Source organism: Lethenteron reissneri, chromosome 22 (assembly GCF_015708825.2).
Source record: "Lethenteron reissneri isolate LAM-NWPU_2019-01 chromosome 22, ASM1570882v1, whole genome shotgun sequence".
NCBI classification, from domain to species: Eukaryota; Metazoa; Chordata; class Hyperoartia; order Petromyzontiformes; family Petromyzontidae; genus Lethenteron; species Lethenteron reissneri.
The window spans coordinates 15240040-15263273 of NC_083800.1; the positions used below are offsets into that span (position 1 = coordinate 15240040).

The 23234-nt window shown below is 47.5% G+C and overlaps 1 protein-coding gene across 10 annotated transcripts in view; it reads right to left on the minus strand.

Annotated features, from left to right (window-relative positions):
• Window positions 1-23234, minus strand: part of REV3L (REV3 like, DNA directed polymerase zeta catalytic subunit) — a 164873-nt gene that overhangs the window by 45819 nt on the left and 95820 nt on the right. For 5 of the 10 annotated variants that reach the window (XR_009755467.1, XM_061556672.1, XM_061556676.1 and 2 more), the window contains 5 exons: window positions 21257-21372; window positions 20447-20562; window positions 1953-2071; window positions 1686-1827; window positions 1174-1418 (listed from right to left, as the gene is read on the minus strand). Coding sequence is in view for 5 of the 10 variants with exons in the window: in XM_061556672.1 (XP_061412656.1) it covers window positions 1174-1418; window positions 1686-1827; window positions 1953-2071; window positions 20447-20562; window positions 21257-21372 (738 nt within the window). In the remaining 5 variants the exon portion in view is untranslated. Of the gene's footprint in view, window positions 1-1173; window positions 1419-1685; window positions 1828-1952; window positions 2072-20446; window positions 20563-21256; window positions 21373-23234 lie in introns of those variants that run through there. The other 5 variants (XM_061556673.1, XR_009755468.1, XR_009755470.1 and 2 more) reach the window with 5 other exon arrangements.

Genomic DNA, 23234 nt, shown 5'->3' on the forward strand with positions numbered 1-23234 from the left:
ATTTTTGACATGCGTTTTTCTGGATTTTGTTGTTGTTATTCTGTCTCTCACTGTTCAAATAAACCTACCATAAAAATTATAGACTGATCATTTCTTTGTCAGTGGGCAAACGTACAAAATCAGCAGGAGATCAAATACTTTTTTTCCCTCACTGTAATACAACCCACCCTTGGCTGCAGAGCAGAATACAAGCAGACACCACATCAAAGGTGGGAGGATGCGGCGCTGACCTCATTAAACCCTTCAGTCACCCGTCTTGCCCATATACCCCGAGAACACCAAACCGTAACACTACTGTCTCCGAGAGCATGCGGCAAGGTTCCACGTGTTGATGGGAGCAGTGATGTTGTTAATGCTGCAGAGGTTTGCGGATCGAATCCGGCAGGTCGTCCTGTTAATACCAAGAGTGTAACAACCGTCGTAATGCTATGCGCTGACTGCTTCACAGTGGATATGACACATACTGTGAAATCAATCGAAGACAGCAGGCCATCGTGTGCCAGTGTCACATCAATTGGGATTACACACCAAGAAATGTTGTCCCCCGCTGTAAACCACTACAGGGTTTGCGTGAGAAACATAGGGCATTCCTTCGTGAAAATAAAACTTGGACTGCAAGAATGGCATGAAGACTATGCGTATTCATTATTTGAAGCAACAATGATGAAAAGCCGTGCTATCTTGATGGTGGTGAAACGGGGACAGTAACAGTGAATGGCAATGCATCTTTCCCCACGCTCCGCCCGGCGGGCCAACACAGCATGGGATCCACTGTTTGCCACTGGGGCTCGTTGGCATTGAAATCAATAGTAGTCATCTTACTAGAACTAGAACATCAGTGAACATGGGCCCTCCAGGGAAGCCTCACCGAGTCTTAAGAAATTATTTCATAAGGGTCCTGCTAAGTTTTTGCAGTAGGGGCCAACGTTGTTGCATGTGGTCCCATTCGAGTAATTTGCAGTTAATTATTCAGAATTGATATGTCTGGCCAATATCGGTTACAAAACATGTTTGTTTAGCTATGGAAGTAAACCAAAGAGGCACGAGTGTTCCCTCTGCGCCACCCCGTGCCAATAGTTGTGTGAGAACCATATTCGTGTGGGAAACGTTGCAATGTGGCCCATGAAGTGGTGTCTCATCATTAGCTGCAGCGGTGTCATGAGAGTGACTCACGTGCCCAGGTGCTCCACCCTTCCCAGGCAGGTCGAGTAGCAGTAGTTGTAGGCGATGATGATCGATGGATAGAGAGACTGGAAGTCAAGGACGAGCACTGGGCTGCTGTAGAATCGTGACTCGGGCTCCATCACCAGCGGCAGGCACTCAGCAGCTCGCATGTGTGCGCGCTGCTGCACGCTAGGAGACACTGCGATGTAGTTCAGCGGCTTTGCTACTCGCAGCATCATGGACTCCACACGAAACTGACAGACACAAAGCCAACAAAGCAACGCAGAAGATGCAACAACAATTCTACGATTATTGTATGATTACCCTTGTTTGCTCAAGAAAGCCTCACTGAGTAACAAGCCTCTTTTTCAGGTGGGTTATGCCAAAGTGTTTGCAGCAAGGAGTGATGTTGCTGTGCGTGATCCAAATTAAATGTTTTGCGGATGATTTTCAGTATTGGGATGTTTGGCCAATGGGGGGCCCATAATCAAAAGCTGCTGTTGCCGCTGCAGAAGCCTTACCTGGGATCCTCGAGACAGAACCTCATGGAACTGGATTCCAAACAATCTGGCCAATTCGCTCGTTCTGCCAATAAAATCCAACTGGTTCAGCAATTTAATATTCCCAACAACACGGCAGACATAATAGTCAACCATTTTCCACCTGCAGCACACAATATAGAAATAGCTGTGAGGTTAACCTTTAACCACCAGCAAAGGATACAAAACAATAAAACAAATGTTTGCATATTTTAAAAGCAATACAAACTGTAAAAAACAAGAGCAAACCTGAAAGGACCGGTTTTGTTGTCGAACCAATCAGATAGTGTGCGGAAGTTGAACAGTGGGTATCTCTGGTGCAACACATGATACGCCACATTCTCGAAGGAGTATATGTTCAGCGTGACCTGACAACAACCACACATGACAGGGATTCTCATGAAACGTCACTTGGTGACATCAGCATGTTCAATAGAACTCAGAATATATATTTAAACTGCTCTGATCATTAACTACACAGTAGAACATGAGCTCATCTGAAGCTGTGAAATACAAGACCATTGTAGTCTACCTTGATCCTGAGGTGCTAAGAGGGGGAGGGAATAGAGAGGAGACTGTGTGATTATAAGGGGTGGCTATTATGGAGGCAGGTGTGACCCATGCCCACTGCCTCGATCTTTCCTGGCCATGACCGTTATCAAAGATACAGGGGTAGTCATCAATAAATTATTAAATAAAAGTTTTGGTAGCACTCCTGCGTTTTTTCCTTGGTTCCACTGCGTGATCCTCTTTTTTTGTCAGCTGCAACACGACTCGCTCTCGCTTCCAACACCGGCCAACATGCACACAATAACTTTCTGATGGGGTGACAAGGTTCTAAAACGACATCTGTTTATTTGTACGGCTCCCAGCACAAAAGTACGCCAACGGACCTGTAATATCAACGTTCTGGCGTCAAGACTGGCCCTCAATACAGGCCTCCCTCTCATCAACATCCCTTATCCAGTGGCCACGTGACTCTGCAATGACGTAAATATATTTAAACATTAATTAAAATTCCCTGTACATATATAAAATATAATTTCTAATGTCATACTAATCATAACTATCCTTGATAATACTATGCTTTTCCGACCTTTACTTTGATTAATAATGTAATGCGGGCGTAAACGGCCTCGCGGATATGACGTCACGGGGGGAGGGGTTAGGTCACGTGAGAGAAAGGGGTGAGGTCTTAAGGGAGAGATACCGGAAGAGACGGGAGAGAGTTGGGAATAGAGACAGAGAGAGGCCACGCAGGGCGGAGGTTGGAGAGTGACGAGATCGCCACACACAGTAAGACTCGGCACCGTCGGCCAGCGGTGACCGAGCACGGAGGAACGGGGAGCAGCGGTGGAGCTGCATCGGAGTGGAGAGAGGCTACGGGAGCGAAGGCAGCTGTCGAGCTGCCAAGCGGGGAGGCTCTGAGCGAGGGCCGTGTGGGACAAGTGTAAAGAACCCAAATAAAGGACAACGGAGACAGACCCAGTGAACGAGTCCTTTATTACAATAATACACCTATTCTACCTTTCAGTTGAATTACCACTAATCCTATCTATGATTAAATTACATAACCTCTCCAGACTACGATTTACAATGTTATACCTATTCTATCTCGCATTTACAAGACTATGTTAATCCTATAACAATAGGGTTTACCCTTTTTGGCAATAAAACAGGTGTCAAGATGTTAAAACACCAAACAGAATCCTTATTCAAGGAATCCTGTCTGCATTAACTACACATACTTATGGTGAACATGCAAACAAAAAAACATACTCTCATAATATATGCATTGTCTTTAAAACGAATTGGTCCACACCAGAGACAGCTTTCTTTTGAGCCTAGTCTCAAAGTGTTAGTCCAGAGAACGCCAAAAGGCAAACAGCACAAAGACAATGCACTATCAGGGCATTTATAGCTCGGGTTGAGCAGCTACAATATGGGACCTTTCTTGCCAGTATATTAAAATATAACAATAGGTTTTACCCTTTCTTGCAATAAAACAGGTGTCAAGATGTTAAAATACCAAACAGAATCCTTATTCAAGGAATTATGTCTGCATTAACCACATGTACTTGTAGTGAACATGCAAACAGGGAACGCCAAAAGGCAAACAGCACAAAGACAATGCACTAATCAGGGCATTTATATGCCAGAAAAGATAAAACCTATTGTTATATTTTAATACTGGAGGAAGATACAAGCTGGAAGACAGTCACGAAGCCTAGGGTCCCTTATTGTGTAATCCATAGTAGAGTTTCTTATGGTGTAATTCATAAAAGTGGTTATTCTTATAGTCTTGTCGTCAGAGTTATTACATTAATATTCGAATAAAGTACCGTACATTCACACTTTCATAAAATGCACACCCATTGCCAACGTCATTTCTGACAACATTCATAAAGTTTGTACCTAGATAAACAACAGTTCAGTACTGTATGACACTGTAAGTAAAGACCAAAGTACATAAATGCATTGGACAACTAATTTTCCACTTGTATTTCTCCTATTTTGACCTATTTTTAAACAAAAAAACATGTGTAGTGTATTAAATACTGTACCAATTAAGGGGAAGAAGCGAATATTGACCACACTGATTTCCCCATTCCCAGACGTAGTCCGTTGTTTCGGGAAAAGTCCATTGTTGTCTGATCTTCAGACAAAACTCTGATTCAGCAGATTGTCCTTTAAATCCGAGATCCGTTGAATGGGGTCTGTTATTCCGAGGGTTTACTATACTAGGATCTTAATCAGTACTATAGTAATCATTGCAGAGCTTATCTAAACAAGACTTTATAATATTATTTGTATTAATCAATTAAGCAACAAATAACAGTGTAATATAGCAGCACCAACTGGCGACCAGGAGTAGAGGGGAAGATATGGGGCAATGGACATGGAAGGGATAATAACTGGGCCAAGGGTCATTCAAGGGATCCATCTTTAAGCTCCCAGAACCAGAACCAGCTAGATGGTTCCAGAAGGGGAGTGTTGCCAGGGCGGGGCCCGGCCCCGCTGGAAGGATAAAAGGGGGCGAGAGAGGGAGCTCGAGGATGTCCGTGGAAATCGGGTCGTCTCGTCGTTGCTGCCGTCCTCGTCGTTGCTGCCATCTTAGTCATCGCTAGATGCCACCACTGTTAGATAGTTAGCCATCTATCTAGTCAGCGCCATCGTTGCTAGGCGGTCAGTGTTGTGTTACATCCTAGTGAGTGTAACAGTGCGAGTTATGAGTAATAAATAAGGAGCCTCTACAGTTTGTCTCTGGATTCGTACATTACATTGTGTCAGAAGTGGGGTGTCATGCTGCCCGTAATGGAGGAGGAAGAGCTGACGTCCTTACGAGTGGCCCGGTGCATACAAGCCCACGAAAATTCAGCAATGGCCCAAGGTGGCGGCTTGGTTGGGGGACACTGAGGGGGCTGAGGGGCCCTCGTGGCGAGAATTGGAGGTTGCAGCGGCGATGTAGGGCCAGGGCCCACACAAGCAAGACATGGGGTGGCGGCTTCCAGGTTGGAGTCGGGGAGAAGAAACCCCTCCGTCGTGGAGACCAGTCGGTGCCTGCTTCCAATGCGGCTGGCCAGGCCACATCGCAAGAGGATGCTGGAGTGGCATTGGGACGTCGGCAACACCTCCGATGCCCTCAGCCCCGCCGACGACCGCTCCTCAAGCCCGAGAGACAAGTCGCGCCACATCGGACACCCAACATCAGCCACCATCTCATGCATCTAGGTCATCGCCCCCGTCCGGGTCCATTATCACCCCTCATCTTGTCACGGCGCGCGAACGACGGGTTCCGACCATAGATGGTTGACGGGATTCCGGTATGAAATGGAAGAAGTTGGCACGCCGAGTGGTAGCGGCCGCGGAGGGCTCGTCGGCGGTAGCAGGATTTATCCAAGAGGTTGATATGGGTGCCTCGGCTAACATAATTTCAGATGTGATTTATGATTTGCTGCCCTTAAAAAACCATTGTATTAGTTTGGTCGCGAACGCGTGTGGTCTTGCCAACGGGGGGAGCATGGGGATTGTTGGGAAAATAGAGGCGTGCATCAGGATCTAGGAGATCGAGATGTCCGGTCCAGTGCTGGTTTCGAGGACGTTAGCGGTGCCTTGCCTCCTGGGTACCGCCTTTTTGGGCAAGATGCCGCTGAAGATTTTGACCCACCAGGGCTGTATCGAGATGCCGTTGGGAGGGCGGTTGTCCTTTTTGCATTCTCCAGGTAGGGTGACTGTGGCCAACGCCATGGTCCAAGCACTGGCGAGGGAATCTGTTGAGATCCCGCCAGGCGCGCAGATGTTGGTTCCGCTGTGCTACCGTAAGCGAAGTCCTTTTAACCCCCTTGAACACAGCACCCCGTGGCCTCACGGTAGTGAGCGCTCAGACGGTCCTGAGGAGGGACCAGGAGCCATTCCTGTAAGTATTAAACGTCGGGTTTGGCAAAGCTGTTGTCCAGGCCGGCACGGTCTTGGCTCACGCGACAGCTGCGGATTGCGAGGCTGTCGACCCAGCTGCAGAAAGGATTGTGGGTATGGTGGAATAGGGAAACGAGTTGGATAGCAAATGGGCAGACAAGTTGTATGCAGAAAATCCGGACTTATCTTGAGAGCAACGGGACAAGTTGCGTATCTTGCTGCGGAAATTTGCTGATATTTTCAGCCAGGGAAAACTTGATATTGGCCTCACCTCTTTGCTGCAACACCACATTGACACTGGTGATGTAGCTCCCATTCGGCAAAAACTCATATAGGTTGAGCCCAAGGGAGAAAGAACATGTTCAGCAGGCGGTTGAGGAGATGTTGGCCGCTGACCTTATTTCCCCCTCTACTAGCCCTTGGGGCGCCCCCATAGTGCTCATTAAAAAAATGGATGGGAGCCTGCTGTTTTGCATTGATTATCGCAAACTAAATAAGGTCTCAGTAGTAGACGCATATCCGCTGCCCCAGATGGACGATTCCCTGGACGTGTTGTCGGGTGCACGGTTCTTCTAGACTCCCGATTTGTTGTCAGGGTTTTGGCAGCTACCCCTTGATGAGGATTCCAAACCCAAGACTGCATTCCGAACTCCCCAGGGACTATTCCAGTTTAACTGTCTTCCTATGGGGTTGCATTCGGCGCCAGCCATGTTCCAAAGGCAAATGGAAATGGTCTTGGCGGGTCTGCAATGGGACTTGTGCTGTATTTATCTCAACGACATCATTGTGTTCGGGCGCACTTTTGAAGAGCATTTGGAGCAGTTCCGTTCTGTGTTCCTAATGATATGGGCAGCTAATCTCAAGTTGAAACCGGAAAAATGCCATTGCTACAAACCTCGGACAACCCCCAAGTCAGCAGTTTTTTGTTGGGTTCAAGTCTTATTACCGACGGTTCGTTCCTCAATTCGCAACAATTGCCAAACCGCTTGAGGCTTTGACTGCTAAAAAACAAAAGTTTAGCTGGGGGGGGGGGGGGGGGGGGGGGGGAGAGGAGGAGGGTGAATTCGCCGCGCTGCGTGATCACCTTGCTAACGCAATCCGGATTTCTCCTTGCCATTCATATTAATTACCAGTGATACGGGCATAGGCGCTGTCTTGTTCCAGGTAAAGAATGACGTGGAAAGGTGGTCGCGTATGGTAGTCGCGTCCTGTCCACCGCAGAGCAGCGCTATTGTGTAACCCGCAGGGAGCTTTTGGCCATGGTATATTTCATACAGCAGCATAGGCCATATCTGCAGATGCACTGTCCCGCCTGCCGCCAAGTGAGCACTGTGCATGATCGGCGGGTGCTGCAAGGTGTTGCTGCTGATGCAGCAGACCATGCTGCAGACCATACTTTCCCACCTGATGACGGACACTTGTGTTGTGGCCGAAACGTCGTGATTTATTTAATTTTATACCTACGTGACTTTACCGAAAGAACCAAAGAGTATGGATTTCTGTAGTCACGAAAGCTTCAAATCAAGATAGTTCACTCATGTTGACAAGGAGGAAGCAACTTCCAAGGTCGTCTTCGGACGAGGACGACCACGATGACGGGGCTCCCCCACAATCGACCACGGGTCCTCAGGACCCGGAGATGGAGCAGGACGCTGTTATGCCGCCGACGTGGGCAGAAGACCGAAATCTCATCACACCGCCGCCTCCAAGGAGTGAGCGCCAGACCAAGAAAGACATTATGGGAGACCTTCTGGCCGCCGTCACTGCCTGAGCTGTCATCATGCAGCAAGACGACGAGAGGACGCCCGTCCAATGCCCCGGGACTTCCACCGCCGCCGTTTTCGGAAACCCGAGGAACACAAGCAGTGCAAGCACCTGCAATTTGGACAGCGGGCTGGAAACGCTTCCCACCCAATTTCAAGTTCCGCCAACAGCGTTACCCCAAGACTGGGGACTCAAGAAGAGGCTACCATTCGTCAAGGAATTTACAGTAACTGGTGGCGATTTAGAAGCATTCGGACGCCGATTTACTGCCACTTACAAGCTAGCCAACTGGACAGAGGAGAAGGCGCTACGTGCGCTGCCAACGGCATTGGATGACGAAGCTCTGGCGTCGTTCGACGCTATTTCCGAAGAGGACAAGCCGTCTCTGTCCCAAGCTCTGGCTCAGATGGCACTAATCTACGCTCCCCAGTCGTACAAGTGCCAGAAGTTCGTCACACAGAGGCGGGGAGGAGGCCGAGACGCCTCTCACCTTTCGCAGCGCGCTTCTGGCGCTAGCAAAGTCAGCCTACCCCAAGGATGGACCAGGTTGGCAGAGACTCGCTGGTCCTGGAAAAGATGCTCCAGCTCGCCCGGGAACTACAGGTTGTGCTGCCTGCGACGGACAACGACGACCTCTCCTCGCTCAGAATTGCACGGTTGCTGCAGGCACACTTCAGCATTCAGCGCTGCTCCGACGTGGCTGCAGGCATCCTAACCACCGCGGAGGGAGAAGCGGCCAAACACAGAGCATCGCCAAGAGCCTGCGCTTCCTTCTCCGGGAGTAAGGGAAGGAGGACAGATGTGAGGCCACACGGCGACTGAGGACGCCCAACGGAGCCTTCCTCCCGCCAGAGGGACAGGCCGGTGGTGTGATTTAAATGCGGTCCTCCGAGGACACATCTCCATCGGCTGCCGCATTCCACGGGCAAGACCTCCCACATCGCCGCCGTACTACAATCGCCCGTTCTCCTCTCATCGGGGCCCACATTGCAAGTTGGGGTGCACCTCACACACAGTCCACACATCCACCTCATGCATCGGGTTCGGGATCGCGGGTCGTTGGTGCGGGTCGGGGCGCGTCACGGGTGGGACGCGTTGTTGCATGTGAAGGTTGGCCATGGCATTTGCATGCCTTGGGTCGCCACGTTATTGCTGTAGCAGCAGGTTCATCCGTTATCGTTGGGACTATCGATGGGATTGAGGTACGGATACTTGTGGATACCGGTGCATCGGCGACAATCATTTTGGAGATTATTTGCGACAGTTTGCCGCCAAAATTTCGCGCCATTTTGCCTATTAATATCCCGTGTTTTGTCGCAAATGGTCAATCATTAGGGATTTTTGGCCAGTTAATAGCGACAGTATGCATCGGCGACATTAGCTTCACGGGCCCATTTGCTTGTTTCCACGTCTCTAGCTGTACCTTGCCTGTTGAGAACGGATTTTCTAGCCAAAATGCCCCTGAAGATCCTTATCGATCAAGGCTGCATAGAAATTCCCTTCGGGTCGCCGAATGGCATTTTTAACATCACCAAATTTGTTCCGCACGGCAAATACATCAGTTCTTGCGATGGCCACCCGTACTGTTCAAATTCCCCCTGGCTCACAGATGCTAATTCACTTGCGCTTAAAGAAACAACTTGATAGGCAACATTCCAAGGGAGGGATGTTGTTGGTTCCCTCCAACAAGGCTGCTCGGGATGAAACCGTATTCTTCGCGCAGACCTTTGTGGCAAATAATCAAGAACCGTTTATCCAAGTTCAGTCATGTCAGTCATTCAAGAGGGTGCTGTTCTGGCTCACGCGTCGCCCACGTGTTGCGATTGTGAAATTGGAGGGAATGTGGCCATCGATTGTGAAATTGGCGGGAATGTGGCCATCGCATCGTCTGCGGGGCAGATTGACCAAGGTGATGTGGCATGGCTTGATGCGCTCTGCGCGGAGTGCAACCATTTATCAACAGAACAGAGGCTTGAATTGCGTGCGCTTCTGGAGGAGTTTGCCGATATTTTCAGTAAAACTAAATTTGATATTGGCTACACACCCCTGTTACACCACCATATTGATACAGGAGACTCTGTCCCTATTCGGCAAAATCCGTACAGATTAAGCCCAAAAGAGAAGGACCATGTGCACTGTGCAGTTGACGAGATGTTGGCCGCTGATATTATTTCCCCGTCCAACAGCCCATGGGAGGCCCCCATTGTGCTCGTCAAAAAGTAGGATGGGAGTCGACGCTTTTGTGTCGATTTCCGGAAGCTTAACAAAATTTCTGTAGCAGATGCATACTCGCTCCCGCGGATGGACGACTCATTAGATGTTGTGTCGGGGGCGAAGTTTTTTTCCACCCTTTATTTACTATCGGGGTTTTGGCAGTTGCCTCTCGATGACAGCTCCAAACCTAAGACTGCATTCCGCATACAAGGCCTTTTCGAATTCAACCGGCTTCCGATGGGTCTTAACTCGGCCCTGGCTACTTTCCAAAGATTGATGGAATTGGTGTTGGTGGGACTTCAATGGGACGCGTGTCTGATTTACCTAGACGTCATTGTTTTCAGCCATACGTTCAAAGAACACCTAGGAAGGTTACAAGCGTTTTTTTTTTATCAAAATGCGGGTCGCAAATTTAAAATTTTTACTTCAGAAATGCCACCTATTGCAAAGATCTGTCCGGTACCTCGGTCACATGGTCAGTGAATTTGGGATCTCGACGGATCCTGACAAAACGGCGTGCGTGCGCATATGGCCAACCCCCACGTCGGTGGGTACGGAGTTTCGTTGGATTCGCGTCGTACTATAGACGTTTTGTCCCCGGATTTGCTACAATCACCAAGCAACTCCATATCCTCACATCCAAGGGATAGAAATTTTGGTGGGGGGAGGCTGCATTTGCTGTGCTGCGTGACAGTCTGGCCAACGCGCCTCCCCTTCGGTACCCGGATTTTTCTCTTCCCTTCATCCTCGACACAGACGCCAGTAACACCGGCATAGGCGCTGTATTATCGCAGATTGTGGACGGCTTCGAGCAGGTGGTTGCTTACGGCAGTAGGGTGCTGTCTCCTGCGGAGCAGAGTTACTGCGTTATACACCGAGAGTTGCTAGCCATAGTATTTTTCATCCAGCAGTACTGTCCGCACCTTTATGGATGGCAATTCACTGTGCGCTCGGACCACGCAGCCGTGCAGTACGCGTTGCGTGTCGAAAAGCCATCGGGTCAACTCTCCCACTGGCTGAAAGTCTTTCAGGACTATTCCTTCGTTGTATCCTACAGAAAGAGTGTCCGCCACACAAATGCTGACGCCCTGTCACGATTGCCACTCAGTGACAGGTGTGCGTGCATTTCAAGCGTGGGGTGATGCAAGCCTGGTGATACAGTACCGCCGCGGACTGTCGTCGCTGCAGCTGATGCTGCGCACACAGACGCGCCCGACATGTGGGATCGTACACTCGGCTTCTCAAACGCTGAGTAGGGGCGACTCCAGGTGGAGGACGCCTCGCTATTTAAAATTAGACGCCGTATTAACGACTCCCGAGGTGGATGGGAATCGACGAGTGGGTTCTTCGGTGATAATTTCAGGGGGCCTTTTGATGAAATGGGATGCTGAGTTGCAACAGTACAACATAGTGGTTCTAACCGTCTTGCGGGGTAAACTGACATTTGCGACGTATGAACGCGTAATGCATCTCGGTGTCCAAAAGACCTTGTCTGCGCTCCGCCTGCATTTTTTTTGGCCGGGCATGAGAGAATGCATGGAATGTGCTCGCCGGAAACCACCGCTCAAATGGCTTGTCAATCGGCATGTCCCGTGTCAACGAACTCGTGGCACTCGACATGTTCGGTCCGTTTCCCACCATCTCGCGGGGTAATAAACATTTATTAGTGGGTGTTGAGTACATTTCGCGGTGGCCGATGGCCTGGCCGGTGCCGAACCAGTCGGCTGCCACCATTACTGATGTTTTCCTCCACGGGTACGTTTTGGATAAAGGAGCCCTGGAACGTCTCCTCATGGGCCAGGGCAAAAATGTATCTTCTCAATTACTCAAGGAAGTGTGCGGCATGTTGGGCACAAAAAAGGTCCGCACCTCACCCTATCAACCACAGACTGATGGCATGGTGGAATGCCTACACAGGACTCTAGCATCCATGCTGTCACCAGGTCGCTGAGGATCAGTCTGACTGGGACCTGCACATTCACAGCATACAGATTGGTCCCGCACGCATCCACCGGCTTCTCAACATTTTTCATTATGTATGGGAGGGTATATGAACCCGGAGCTGGGGAAAAGCAAACTGGCCGTCCCCATGCGCCTTACCCTCAAGCACTTGTCAGAGGCTAGGGAAGCTTTTCGGGGGAATTCGGGCCTGAGGCAGGCTACAAATGAATGGATTGTTGCTCTTCGGGATTCAGCGACAAAATGGGAGCCGGGTGAAAAGGCTTGGCTCCACGGCCCCCAAGTTCCGGTGGGTACATCCCCGAAACTGTACAAGCCCCAATCAATGAGGTAGCAAGCCCGCAGAGTGTACAGATTCAGATCGGTCGCAAGTGCTGGTTCGTACATGTGTCATGACTGAAACCCTTTTATTCGCCCGACGGTGTCGCTTCATCTCTCTACTAACCGAGGGCTGTGTGTCAGGTGCACCCGGCGAGCCAGACCAAGAACTAGGGGATGTTGTCCCTCAGGCTTCTACTGACTCTCTGCCCACAGGATCCCAGCGCTTAAGGACCACGGAGCGATCAGCTTCACCTGCAAGGGGCAGACTTCCTCCGACATCTTCTCATTCTCCATCTCCTCCGGAGAAGAAAACCCCGTCAGGACGACTTCCACCGGTCCCTGGAGGCCCAGCGACGAGGACTCGCTCTAAAACGAGCCGCTTAAAGTGACTTTCATGTTCACTGGAGTCCTAATGCCGCTGGCTTACGTTCGGTCACTCTCATGTTGTTTTGGAGGCTGGTTACAGCCGTGGTCAGCTGTGTTTTGTAAAGGGGGGGTAGTGTAGTGATGGTATATCCGCCACTAGGGGGATAGAGCATGCAACAGGATAAAAGGGGAGCGCGGAGATGATCAAGGGTCGATTGAGTGGGTAACGTTCGGTGGGTCTGGTCACGTTATCGGGTCGTGGAGCTTCAATAGCCTCGTGTAAAGGGGGTTACGTAGTGATAAATAAGTCTACATCAATTATAGAACCAGTTCCGTAAAAGTCTTGATTAAAGGAAGTGTTAATAAACGGATTGCCTCCAACCATGTAATGTGTGTCTCCATTGAACAGCACTACACTAGTACAGCACACCGGTGTGTTGGAGAGCCAAGCCACAACATTTACAAACAGAGTACGATGTTTCACCAGTAATTATAACTAGCTTCATCAGGCGACAGCCAGATTTGTGGAGAAGTCTTACTGTTTTGTTGCTTGTATAGAGGCACAGATGTACAATAGGCTCTGCCACGTACAAATTAGCACAATATGTAATGAACAAATACAGCCCTACATCTGTAGGACCTCTTCGTTTATCAAAAACTCTGAACATCTCGTAAATAATTAAAGATATTAAGCTTAATCCAAATTATATTCTCGTAAGTTTTCATGTGACCTCTCTGTTCATGAGGGTTCTGGTCAACGAGTCCATTAAATTACTCGACACTCTGGTAACGAACAAAGGTTTAGCCAAAGACATCCCAAGACAAGCTGAACACTGTCTAAAGAACACCTACTTCTTGTGGCAAGGTGACTTCTATAAACAAAAGGAAGATGCAGCAATGGGCTCTCCTTTGTCTCCTGTGATAGCGAATTTGTAAATGGAAGATTTTGAAGCAATAGCTTCAAGCACACTAAACCCATATGCTTGGTTTAGATATGTGGAAGACACATTGGTGGTCTGGCCACACGGCAAATATACACTGAACGCATTTCTAAATCATCTCCACTCACAAACCCATCTATCCAGTTCACCATGGAAGTGGAAGCTGACAGAACTCTACCATTTCTGGCTATTCTGCTCGGACGGAGGAGAAATGGTAAAATAACACAGTGTTTACTGAAAGAAAACGCATACTAATGCCAATCTGCATGCAGTCACACTGTCACCCCGCACAGAAATCTGCTCTTATCAAGACGCTCATTCATCGAGCTAAGAAAGTGTCAGATGGTGACAGTCTGAGAAGTGAAATTCAACATAGTAATGTAGCGCTGCAAATGGACGGTTACAATGATGCACAAATCAACAGGACATTGAATACCAAAACCAAATCAAATAACAAGAGCATTGAAACTGCCCAAATAATTAAAACCATAAAAATACCGTACATTGCGGGAGTAACTGATAAACTAGCCAGATGTTTGGAAAAACAAAACATCCGAGTCAGATGTGGCACAGTACATAACATACACAATTTTACATCTGGTACAAAAGATGTATGACCGAAGCTATCAACAAAAGGTGTGTACAGGATTAACTGCAGGTGTGGTAAATGTTATGTTGGGCAAACAGGATGAATGATCAGCACAAAACGAAAAGAGCATTGCTTATGGCCACTTTAGTCAGGTTAGAGTACCACATTCCCAACCGAGTGGGTATTTTTCTTCTATTTACATTGTCTGGGGTTAAATATAGAGTACTAGCGGTTAGTACCCGGCGTTGCCCGGGCGAAAAAGGCAGACACATGTAGTTACACACGCAAATCCATTGATACACACACATAGAGCTACACGCACAAATGGACTCACACATACATACATACGTAGACTGAACAACAACAACCGCCATTCGCCATTAAGTGGCGGTGATGTCACAACAACGCTTGTGCCAGGCTATGTGCACCTTGAGGCCATGTGAAGTGTCGAACACCCGCTGGAAAGAGGTCACGGGGCAAACCCAGATGGCACAGGTCGACTGACTGAGACGACTGGCTGATGCACCACCTGTGGCATCTACTGTGGCAACTTTTTGTGCTTTAGCCACCTGGCGCTCCGCTCGTTGTTGTGAGCATCGCTCCTCCGCCCTCCGTTGTTGTTGGAGGGTGACTGCCTCCAACTAGCCAGTAGCGTCCTTCAGGAACCTCCTCCACAGTGGCCGATCTTGACACGGCTGGTACCAGTCATCCGCAAGTGGACTCAACTCCAAGTCCTCCTGTAGCACATCACTCCATGTCTTCTCCAGCCCGTGCCGCGCCCGTTTAGCCCCCTCGATCCGGCGGAACAAAAGCTGTTTAGGCAGGCGGTGGCTGGCCATGCGGGCTACATGACTCAGGCAACGCAGCTTTGCCTGCCGGAGGTCACCGATGGGACTTTGTCCACATCTTTCAAGGATTTGTAAGCTCCTCACACAATGCAGCCTGGTTAAACCCAGGATGGATCGTAGACAGGCCAGCCTAAATGTTTCTAACCGGCGAAGATGTTCCATTAGGGGGGTCCAAGTTTCGCAAGCGTAGAGAAGGGAGGGAATGACCATGGCCGAGAAGACCTGTAGCTTCGTACGGAGTGATAGAGCAGGTAGCTTCCACACAGCGTTACGCAGCCAATCAAAAGATACTGCAGCTCGACTGATTCGGAGTGAGACCTCTGCTGTTAAACCGGAGCCGGTCATTAGCACACTGCCCAGGGAAACTCTCCACTGTCTCCACAATTGCCCCATCACCAATTGGGAGTTGTGGGGGTGGAGTGTCCGTGTCCGATGGTACAAAATAGCCAGGCAGGTGCTTAGCTTTGGTTGGACTGATGGTAAGGCCCCACCTGTTGGTGGCAAGCTCCAGGTTCAGCAGCAACACCTCGAACTCCTCCTCCGAGTGAGCAGCCATTAGCAGATCATCGGCATACAAAACGTGGTTGAGCAACAGGGAGCCATCCGTTGACCGCACCCGGGCATCGATCAGCCTCCCATTGTATCTGTAGCAGATGGGAATTCTTCCGGTACAGGTATTGAAGGCTTGACGAACTATGTGGTCCAATGTGGGAGCCAGAGGACATCCCTGTTGCACCCCAAGGTGTACAGGGAATGGCTCTGACTCACGGCCACATAGTTAAGACGCTGGGCCGCTCACCAGCATGAAGGTCCTTAAGGATGGTGATGAGTGGGTACGGGACTCGGAAAGCACGAAGAGCAACCCAGAGGCCAGGCCTACTGATGATATCATAGGCCTTGAGCAGGTCAATAAAGCACATGCATGGACTAAGATGCGCTCATGGACCTACAGACACGCAAATAAATGGAGTTACACTGACTAACATGGAGGCATGCACACACAGCGACTAACACACACGCACATGGACTGAGACACACACACACACATGGACTGACACACACAAACACATCGACTTACAGACACACACACTTATGGACTCACACACACATAGACATGCACTTGAGAAACGCACACATGGAGTTACACACACATATCGACGTACACACATACAGTGACACACACACACATAGAGTGACACACACATTGCCGAACACACACATACACATGTGGACTGTCACACAGACATCCACTTGAGATATACACACATGGAGTTGCACACACATATATGGACGTACACACATACAGCGACTCACACACACACCGACTCGCACACAGCGATACGTGGAATAAAACACACATTGATGTAAACACACATATGTACTTACACACACACATATGGACTAAGACACACACACATGAACTTACACATACATAGACTGACACACACATAGCCCTACACACACATACACATATGGACTGTGACACACAGATATCTACTTTAGAAACACAGACATGGATTAACACACATATGGACTCACACACAGACGCATTGACTTACACACACACATCGAGTGACACACACATGTACACACATGTGGACTAACACACACACATATGGACTGACATACACATGGACGTACACACACACAGATCGACTGACACACACACATGGACTAACACACACACAAAAACACTTTGACGTTGTCCGTTCGAAAAAGACACCCACATGGAGTTAAAGACACGCATGGCTCTACACGCACACACATATGGACTCAAAGACACACACATGGACTCACACACACACATCGACGGGCACAGCAATCCCCGATGATGGCACAGCTATCAGTATCGCAGTACTACGTATGAGTAAATAGCGTGACGTGAGCGATGGAAACAATAGAAATGCATTTAAAAAATAAGCAGAAATCACAGACTGGCAGTAGACCGTGGCAGCGTTATAAAAGCGCAGCAAAAAAAGGGGAAATTGAGCAACCCAAAAATCCAAAAAGAATTTTGTGTACACAAACATAATTATTGTAACATGTCAACTCGTTTCATAATGGTAAACAATGAACCGGAGTTGCTATCTTCACGCAAACATAATTATTGTAACATCTGTGAACTTTTTGGTTTTTTACCCTTCTATCTGGCAACAAAACTGACACCTTTTTACAAGGAGTCATGTTTGCATAGACCGCAATACCTGCAGTCAAAATACAAACAAAAGAACATAACTCTGATGATGTGCCCTGTCCTTGAAGTTGATTGGTCCACACCCGAGACAGCTTTCCTTAAAGCCAAGTCTCACATGGGTTGGACCAGATGGCTCTAAGGAAAGCTGTCTCGGGTGTGGACCAATCAACTTCAAGGACAGTGCACATTATCAGAGTTATGTTCTTTTGTTTGTATTATGACTGCAGGTATTGCGGTCTATGCAAACATGACTCCTTGTAAAAAGGTGTCAGTTTTGTTGCCAGATAGAAGGGTAAAAAACCAATTATCATATTTTTACTGGCAAATGAGGTTCTCTGTGAACTTGTTTCATAATGGTAAACAATGAAGCTGAGTTTTTATCTGCACACAAACATTATTGTAATGTTTGTCAACTAATGTGTTTAACAATAATAAACAATGGACTTGAGTTGTTAGCGTAAGAAGCAAGGACATTTGTACCTGGCATAGGCGTGTTGAGGCCTTGTGCGATGCGTAGCCCCCGTTCTGGCCTACATTGGCGAGCCACGGAGTTGGCACGTTGCCAGGCTAGGGGCTGGGCCGCTACCCGCCCCCCCCAACATCTGCCATCCGTGCAAGAATAATGGTATGCAAGCAGTAAAATATTATTATCTACGGAGTCTGTAGTATAAACTGAACGCATCGTGTTGGGGGGGGGGGGCGAAGAGGACATGATACTGTGAATAAATATCCGCAGCGTGATTTGTGTATGTGTTGACTGTAAAACGCGTAAAAGAAAATGTCTCCCGTGAGGTCGAGCGAACGCGCATGACTTGGCAGGGTCCGCCCCCCCCCCCCCACGCAATTGGCATCACTTGGTACGGTCGATGTCGTGCAATAAGTAAATAATGAATAATAGAAACGGCACAAATGTGTTAATTAAACTACTTTAAAGTTTACGGACGGGAAAACGGAATAGCCTATTCCCACCACGGGGCTTAGGGCGTGCCGCCTGGTAAATTATTTCGGTCTTAAACCCCACCGTCCGAGAGCCAAATTCCCCGCAAGCGCGAGCGCGCGGAGACTTTTATATATAAGATTGGAGGAGTTTTAAAGCTGCGATGGCTGCGTTTTAAAAGGGGGGGGGTGATGTAGTGACGTTAAGGGTGTCACTATAGTGTTAGCGCCAGGCACTCTCATAAGAGTGCTACTGTGCACCTGGAACCTCTCTCTGGGGCCAGAGTGCGGCATGCGAATGGGCCTGATAGAGGGCAAGTCAGGAGATGATAGTCTGGGTGAAACCGAGAAGGCACGTGACCGGGCCAGGGTAGTGAGGGGGGGCTCCACGGGGGGCTTGAGGGATACGTGATGCTCGGTCGAGATCCTTCGGGAAAGGTCTCGAAGGGGGCATGGCCGAAGGCGGAGCGAGGCCACGCTCGGGAGCATAAAGGGGCAGTCCCGAGAGCGTTCTGGGCTGTTCTCCGGAATCAACCCTCGGTGCTATGTCTTCGATCGTCGGTCTTCGCTTGGCATCGTGGGTCAGTCAGAATGTTACTGACTGACCCGGATATGTAGTTACCCTGTTAAAGGAGTGTTGTTACCCTGTTGGGGTCTCGTTAGCATGCTAGATTTGAAGCTTTCGTGACTGCAAGAAGTCATACTCTTAGGTTTTTTCGGTAAAGTCACGTAGGTAAAAAATAAAATAAAATTAATAATAAATGAAAATAAATCAATTAAATCACGACGTTTCAGAAGCAACACAAGCTTCCTTCATCAGGTGTAAAAAGGCACAGCAAAATAACCGTAGTGAGAGTTATTTGTGATGGGACATTAATATATAGGGTAAGAGGAGGGTTGGAGTGTGGGTGGAGCCAGGACGGTGAAGGTAGTACTAAAGGACGGCACAACGGATGGTGGAGGGAGGACGAGGTGCAGGATGGGGGGGGGGGGGGGTTGGGGTGTGGGTGGAGCCAGGAAGGTGAAGGTGGTATTAAAGGACGGCGTCACGGATGGTGGAGGGGGAACGCAGAGCGGGGGAGAGTGGCGGTTGAGGGTTAACATGGTTAATCACATCTTTCCAATGATTGCTCAATTTGAATCCATCTTCTCGGTTGAAGTTATGTCTGTGTTTGTATATCTGTATGGCTTCATGGACAAATCTTTGGTGGTATCCATACGGCTTGCAGAGTACCTTGGTATCGGAGAAAACGATATAATGATCACCCACAGCGTTGAAACAATGATCAGCAACGGCTGAATAATTTGTTCTGCCGTGTTTCAAATCTGATTTGTGCTCGCGAATTCGGTCCGAAATATGTCGTTTCGTCTCCCCGATATAGCAGTCACCACAGGTACAACTCAATTTGTAAACACCGGAGAACTGTAAGTCCGGAATAACATCTAGATAGCATGTGTACGTTTATGTAGTTAGCCCTGTTGGGGCTGTGGAAAAAACGTGTTGCCTCCAAGTCAAGTGTGTGCCTCCGTGTTCAACACTACAGATGTACTAATGCAATTTGAACTTAAATACTTTATTTATTTGTAGTTATTTATTTATTTAAGGGGCACCACAGTGGTGTGATGTTCTGTTCTTCACCTGGTATGCAGGTTGGGGATTCGATATCAACCCTGACGCCTGTATATTTGGAGTTTGCATGTTCTCCCCATGGTCACTTTAATATTTTCTCCAGGTTCTCTGGTTTTTCCCTCCACATTTAGAAACATGCGTTTAAATAATTTAGATAATTTTGCTACTATAAATTTCCACATGATAAGCCACTTTTTGAGCTATCATTTGTGGCCAGGTTCAGTGGGCTTTGCCTGGTAAGATAAAAAAAAGTTGAGCTTTAAAGTGATTTGCTTACCGTTCCTATACTTTGCACTCCTATCATGTTTTTTTGTATTTCTTGTCGTTGTAACGTTCAAAAGGCTCTAAGAAACGCTGTGTCTGGTGTGGACCAATGAGTTTCAAGGACAATTAATAAATGATCAGAGTATTGTTTTTTGTTTGCATTCTGACTGCAAGTATTGTGGTTAATGTAAACATGATTCCTTGCAAAAGGTGTTAATTTTGTTGCCAGAAAATAAGGGGAAAACCCCTATTAGTATATTTTGGTACTGGCAAAGGAGGCCTCATGATGTGATGAACTCACCTCAGACCTCATTTGGCTCCACAGGTTCAGAACGACTCGACCCCCAATGTGAATATCTGCAAAGTCATCGTCTTCCTCATTCTTTCCAACACCAACCTGAGTTTCTGTGGGTTCTACTGAAATAAAATAGAAAACACTTCCAATAAACATTTTATTCCTGACCATATTAATGCATATATGGAGCCATCCAATTGCTTGAACATTATTTAGCTGTCAAGCAGAGTCTTCACTGCCTATGGCAATGTTGGTGTGAAATGAGCAAACACTGAATTTTGAATCTTAGCGTTTGGTCACCATGCGGATAAGAGCCCAAGCTGTCCGGGTATGGTGCTTGAAAAGGAATGAGTTTGTGTTTTTTTTTTTATAACGAATGTAAATACCCATTTAATAAATACACCAATTTGTTAAATTTAGAGGCAGCCAGAACCAGTGCCAACAATTGCCCAAGTTATGTGGCACTACATTAAGCTGTTTGGTCAACTACATTAATGAGTGTTTATATATGTGAGAAAAAAGCGGAGTACCCAGAGAAAGCCCACGCATGCAAATGGTTAACATTCAATCGCCGTACAGATGGAAAAAATATGGAAATTAACCCACTTGCTGGAATGCTACAATCTGACAAGCCAGGAGATGGTGACCTTGACGCCCTACGGATTTGGGCACTTCACTAACTTGTGTAATCCAAACCCCGGCCACATAGTGCTGGGTTACAAGCATACGCCACCAGTGCCCAGCTAAGCGTGGTGCGACTATTACACAGGCGTGCGAATGTTGTGGAATGTTAAGTGGTGACTGTTGCTCTCTGACCCTTCATCCTTGAGATGGTGCTTTTGAAGTTCCTTTTAAGTGCAGCTGCTCGCTGCAGCAAGTAGCCCCAGGAAAGTATCTGGACCTCATACCCAAGCAAAATATCAGGGTCAAACCTGTACGAGCACAATGAAACAGGTGTAATGTTACACATCTTATAGTTGGCATGTCGACTGTGAAAATAGTACTGAAGTACGATGTTCTCCAACTAGGGGACTTCAACATCTAGGTAGGAGGCAGGTATGAGTAGGGGGCATGGACTAGGGCAGCATGGAATAGGACAGGAAAACTACGGTGCAACCAGGTTACACAAGATATGAAGCAGCAAAAGATTCATAATAATTAATTTATACCTTTTTTGCTGTTTCATAGCATGTATCACACAGTTTGAACAGAAGTCACACAAGCTCACATGGAGGTCACCAATGGCAAGACTGAGCCTCATTGATTACAGAAATACCCCGATAAAAGTTACTGCATTATGCATTGTTTCGTATATATGTTGTGGATTAATTAGAGAACATGTATCCTCATAGGTTAAATTTTTCGCATATGTATTCTTTCTAAACATTGCACACAAAAAATGTTCGTGCAATTTATAAACGAGGAACACACGTGCTTAAAACGGACTATTGTGTGATGTAATACCATACTGTACACACATTGTGCTTGTAAATCAAAATCCCTCCACCAAATGGAAGTGTCTAGCTCTCTTTGGACAGATTTTTTCAATGTTCTGCAATGAAGCCAAAACGTCCGGAGAGGAGCCCAGAAGAGACGTCGCTGTGGCTGCAGCTTCATCCACAGATGAAAAAGCAGGTGATGCTTCCCCTTCGTCTGCATAACTCCGCCACTGCTCATCCAGTAACAGGGGCGGTTTCTTCATTAGGGCGATTGGGCGACGCACCACCAATTTCATTCAACCACAGAGTCACGCTAGCCGTCACTGTGCCTCTGGATATAGTCCAATCAGCGTCATGTCACGTTCTGTGGAGTACCGCCTCTTTTTGGGCGATTTCACTCCGGCTGAGAATCGCCCAGAGTGTTCCCATAGACTTACATTCAAAGATGTTTTTTTTTTCGAACGGGGGGCGCTGCAATGCATTCTCTATGGCTTCCGGGAGGGCTCGCACTAACGTGCTTACGTCATCATACGTAAGCACGTTTCAGTCAACAATTTTATTTGTCGCCACCTAGTGGAATCTTTAATAAAAGAAACTTGAGTGGATTGTATTAATAGTGAGTATAGAAACAAACAATATGTATTGTAAGAGTCACTTTATTTTTCATTAATATTAAAGAAGTGAAGTTGCCTTTACATGCTTAAGCTGTTAATTTATCCTTTGCATGGGTGGACCTTATCCTTATAAATCATCCAGACATTTGCCCCCCCCCTGAGAGATTTTGCAGGAGCCGCCACTGTCCAGTAAGCTTTTCAACCATCTCTGGTAAGATTCATCTAATTATTTTATTATTATTAGTTTAACTTATTATTAGCTAAAATGTATGTCCATTTGTAATCATATCTATTGTCATACTCTTCATGACATTTAGTCACAGATGTTTTTATCTAGAAATGTCAGCTGGCAACAAACCCCTGATTTTAACAATGTCTTTGGGAAGCTAGACTTCGCTTTAAGCAATTTAGATTTAAATAGATTTCCTAAGAACACAACACATATGGATAGTGGTGTATTCCTGTACGTTGTAAACAGGGCACAACAGAGGAAGTCTTTTCTGAACACCAGAGATACACAGCTGACTAAATCAGCTCAGACCACCACTTAGTGACTTCTGAAGAAAGAATGAAGGGAGTAAGCGTGCTAAGAAACATGTTACCTATTGGGGTCTGAAGATACAAGCTTTTCTTTTAAGACAAGGTTACCATAATGGTGTCAGTAAGAAATTGGTCTCCTGCAGTAGGAGTACAAATCCTGGTATGAAGAGATGGACTTGTAGATGATGAGAACTGTGTAAT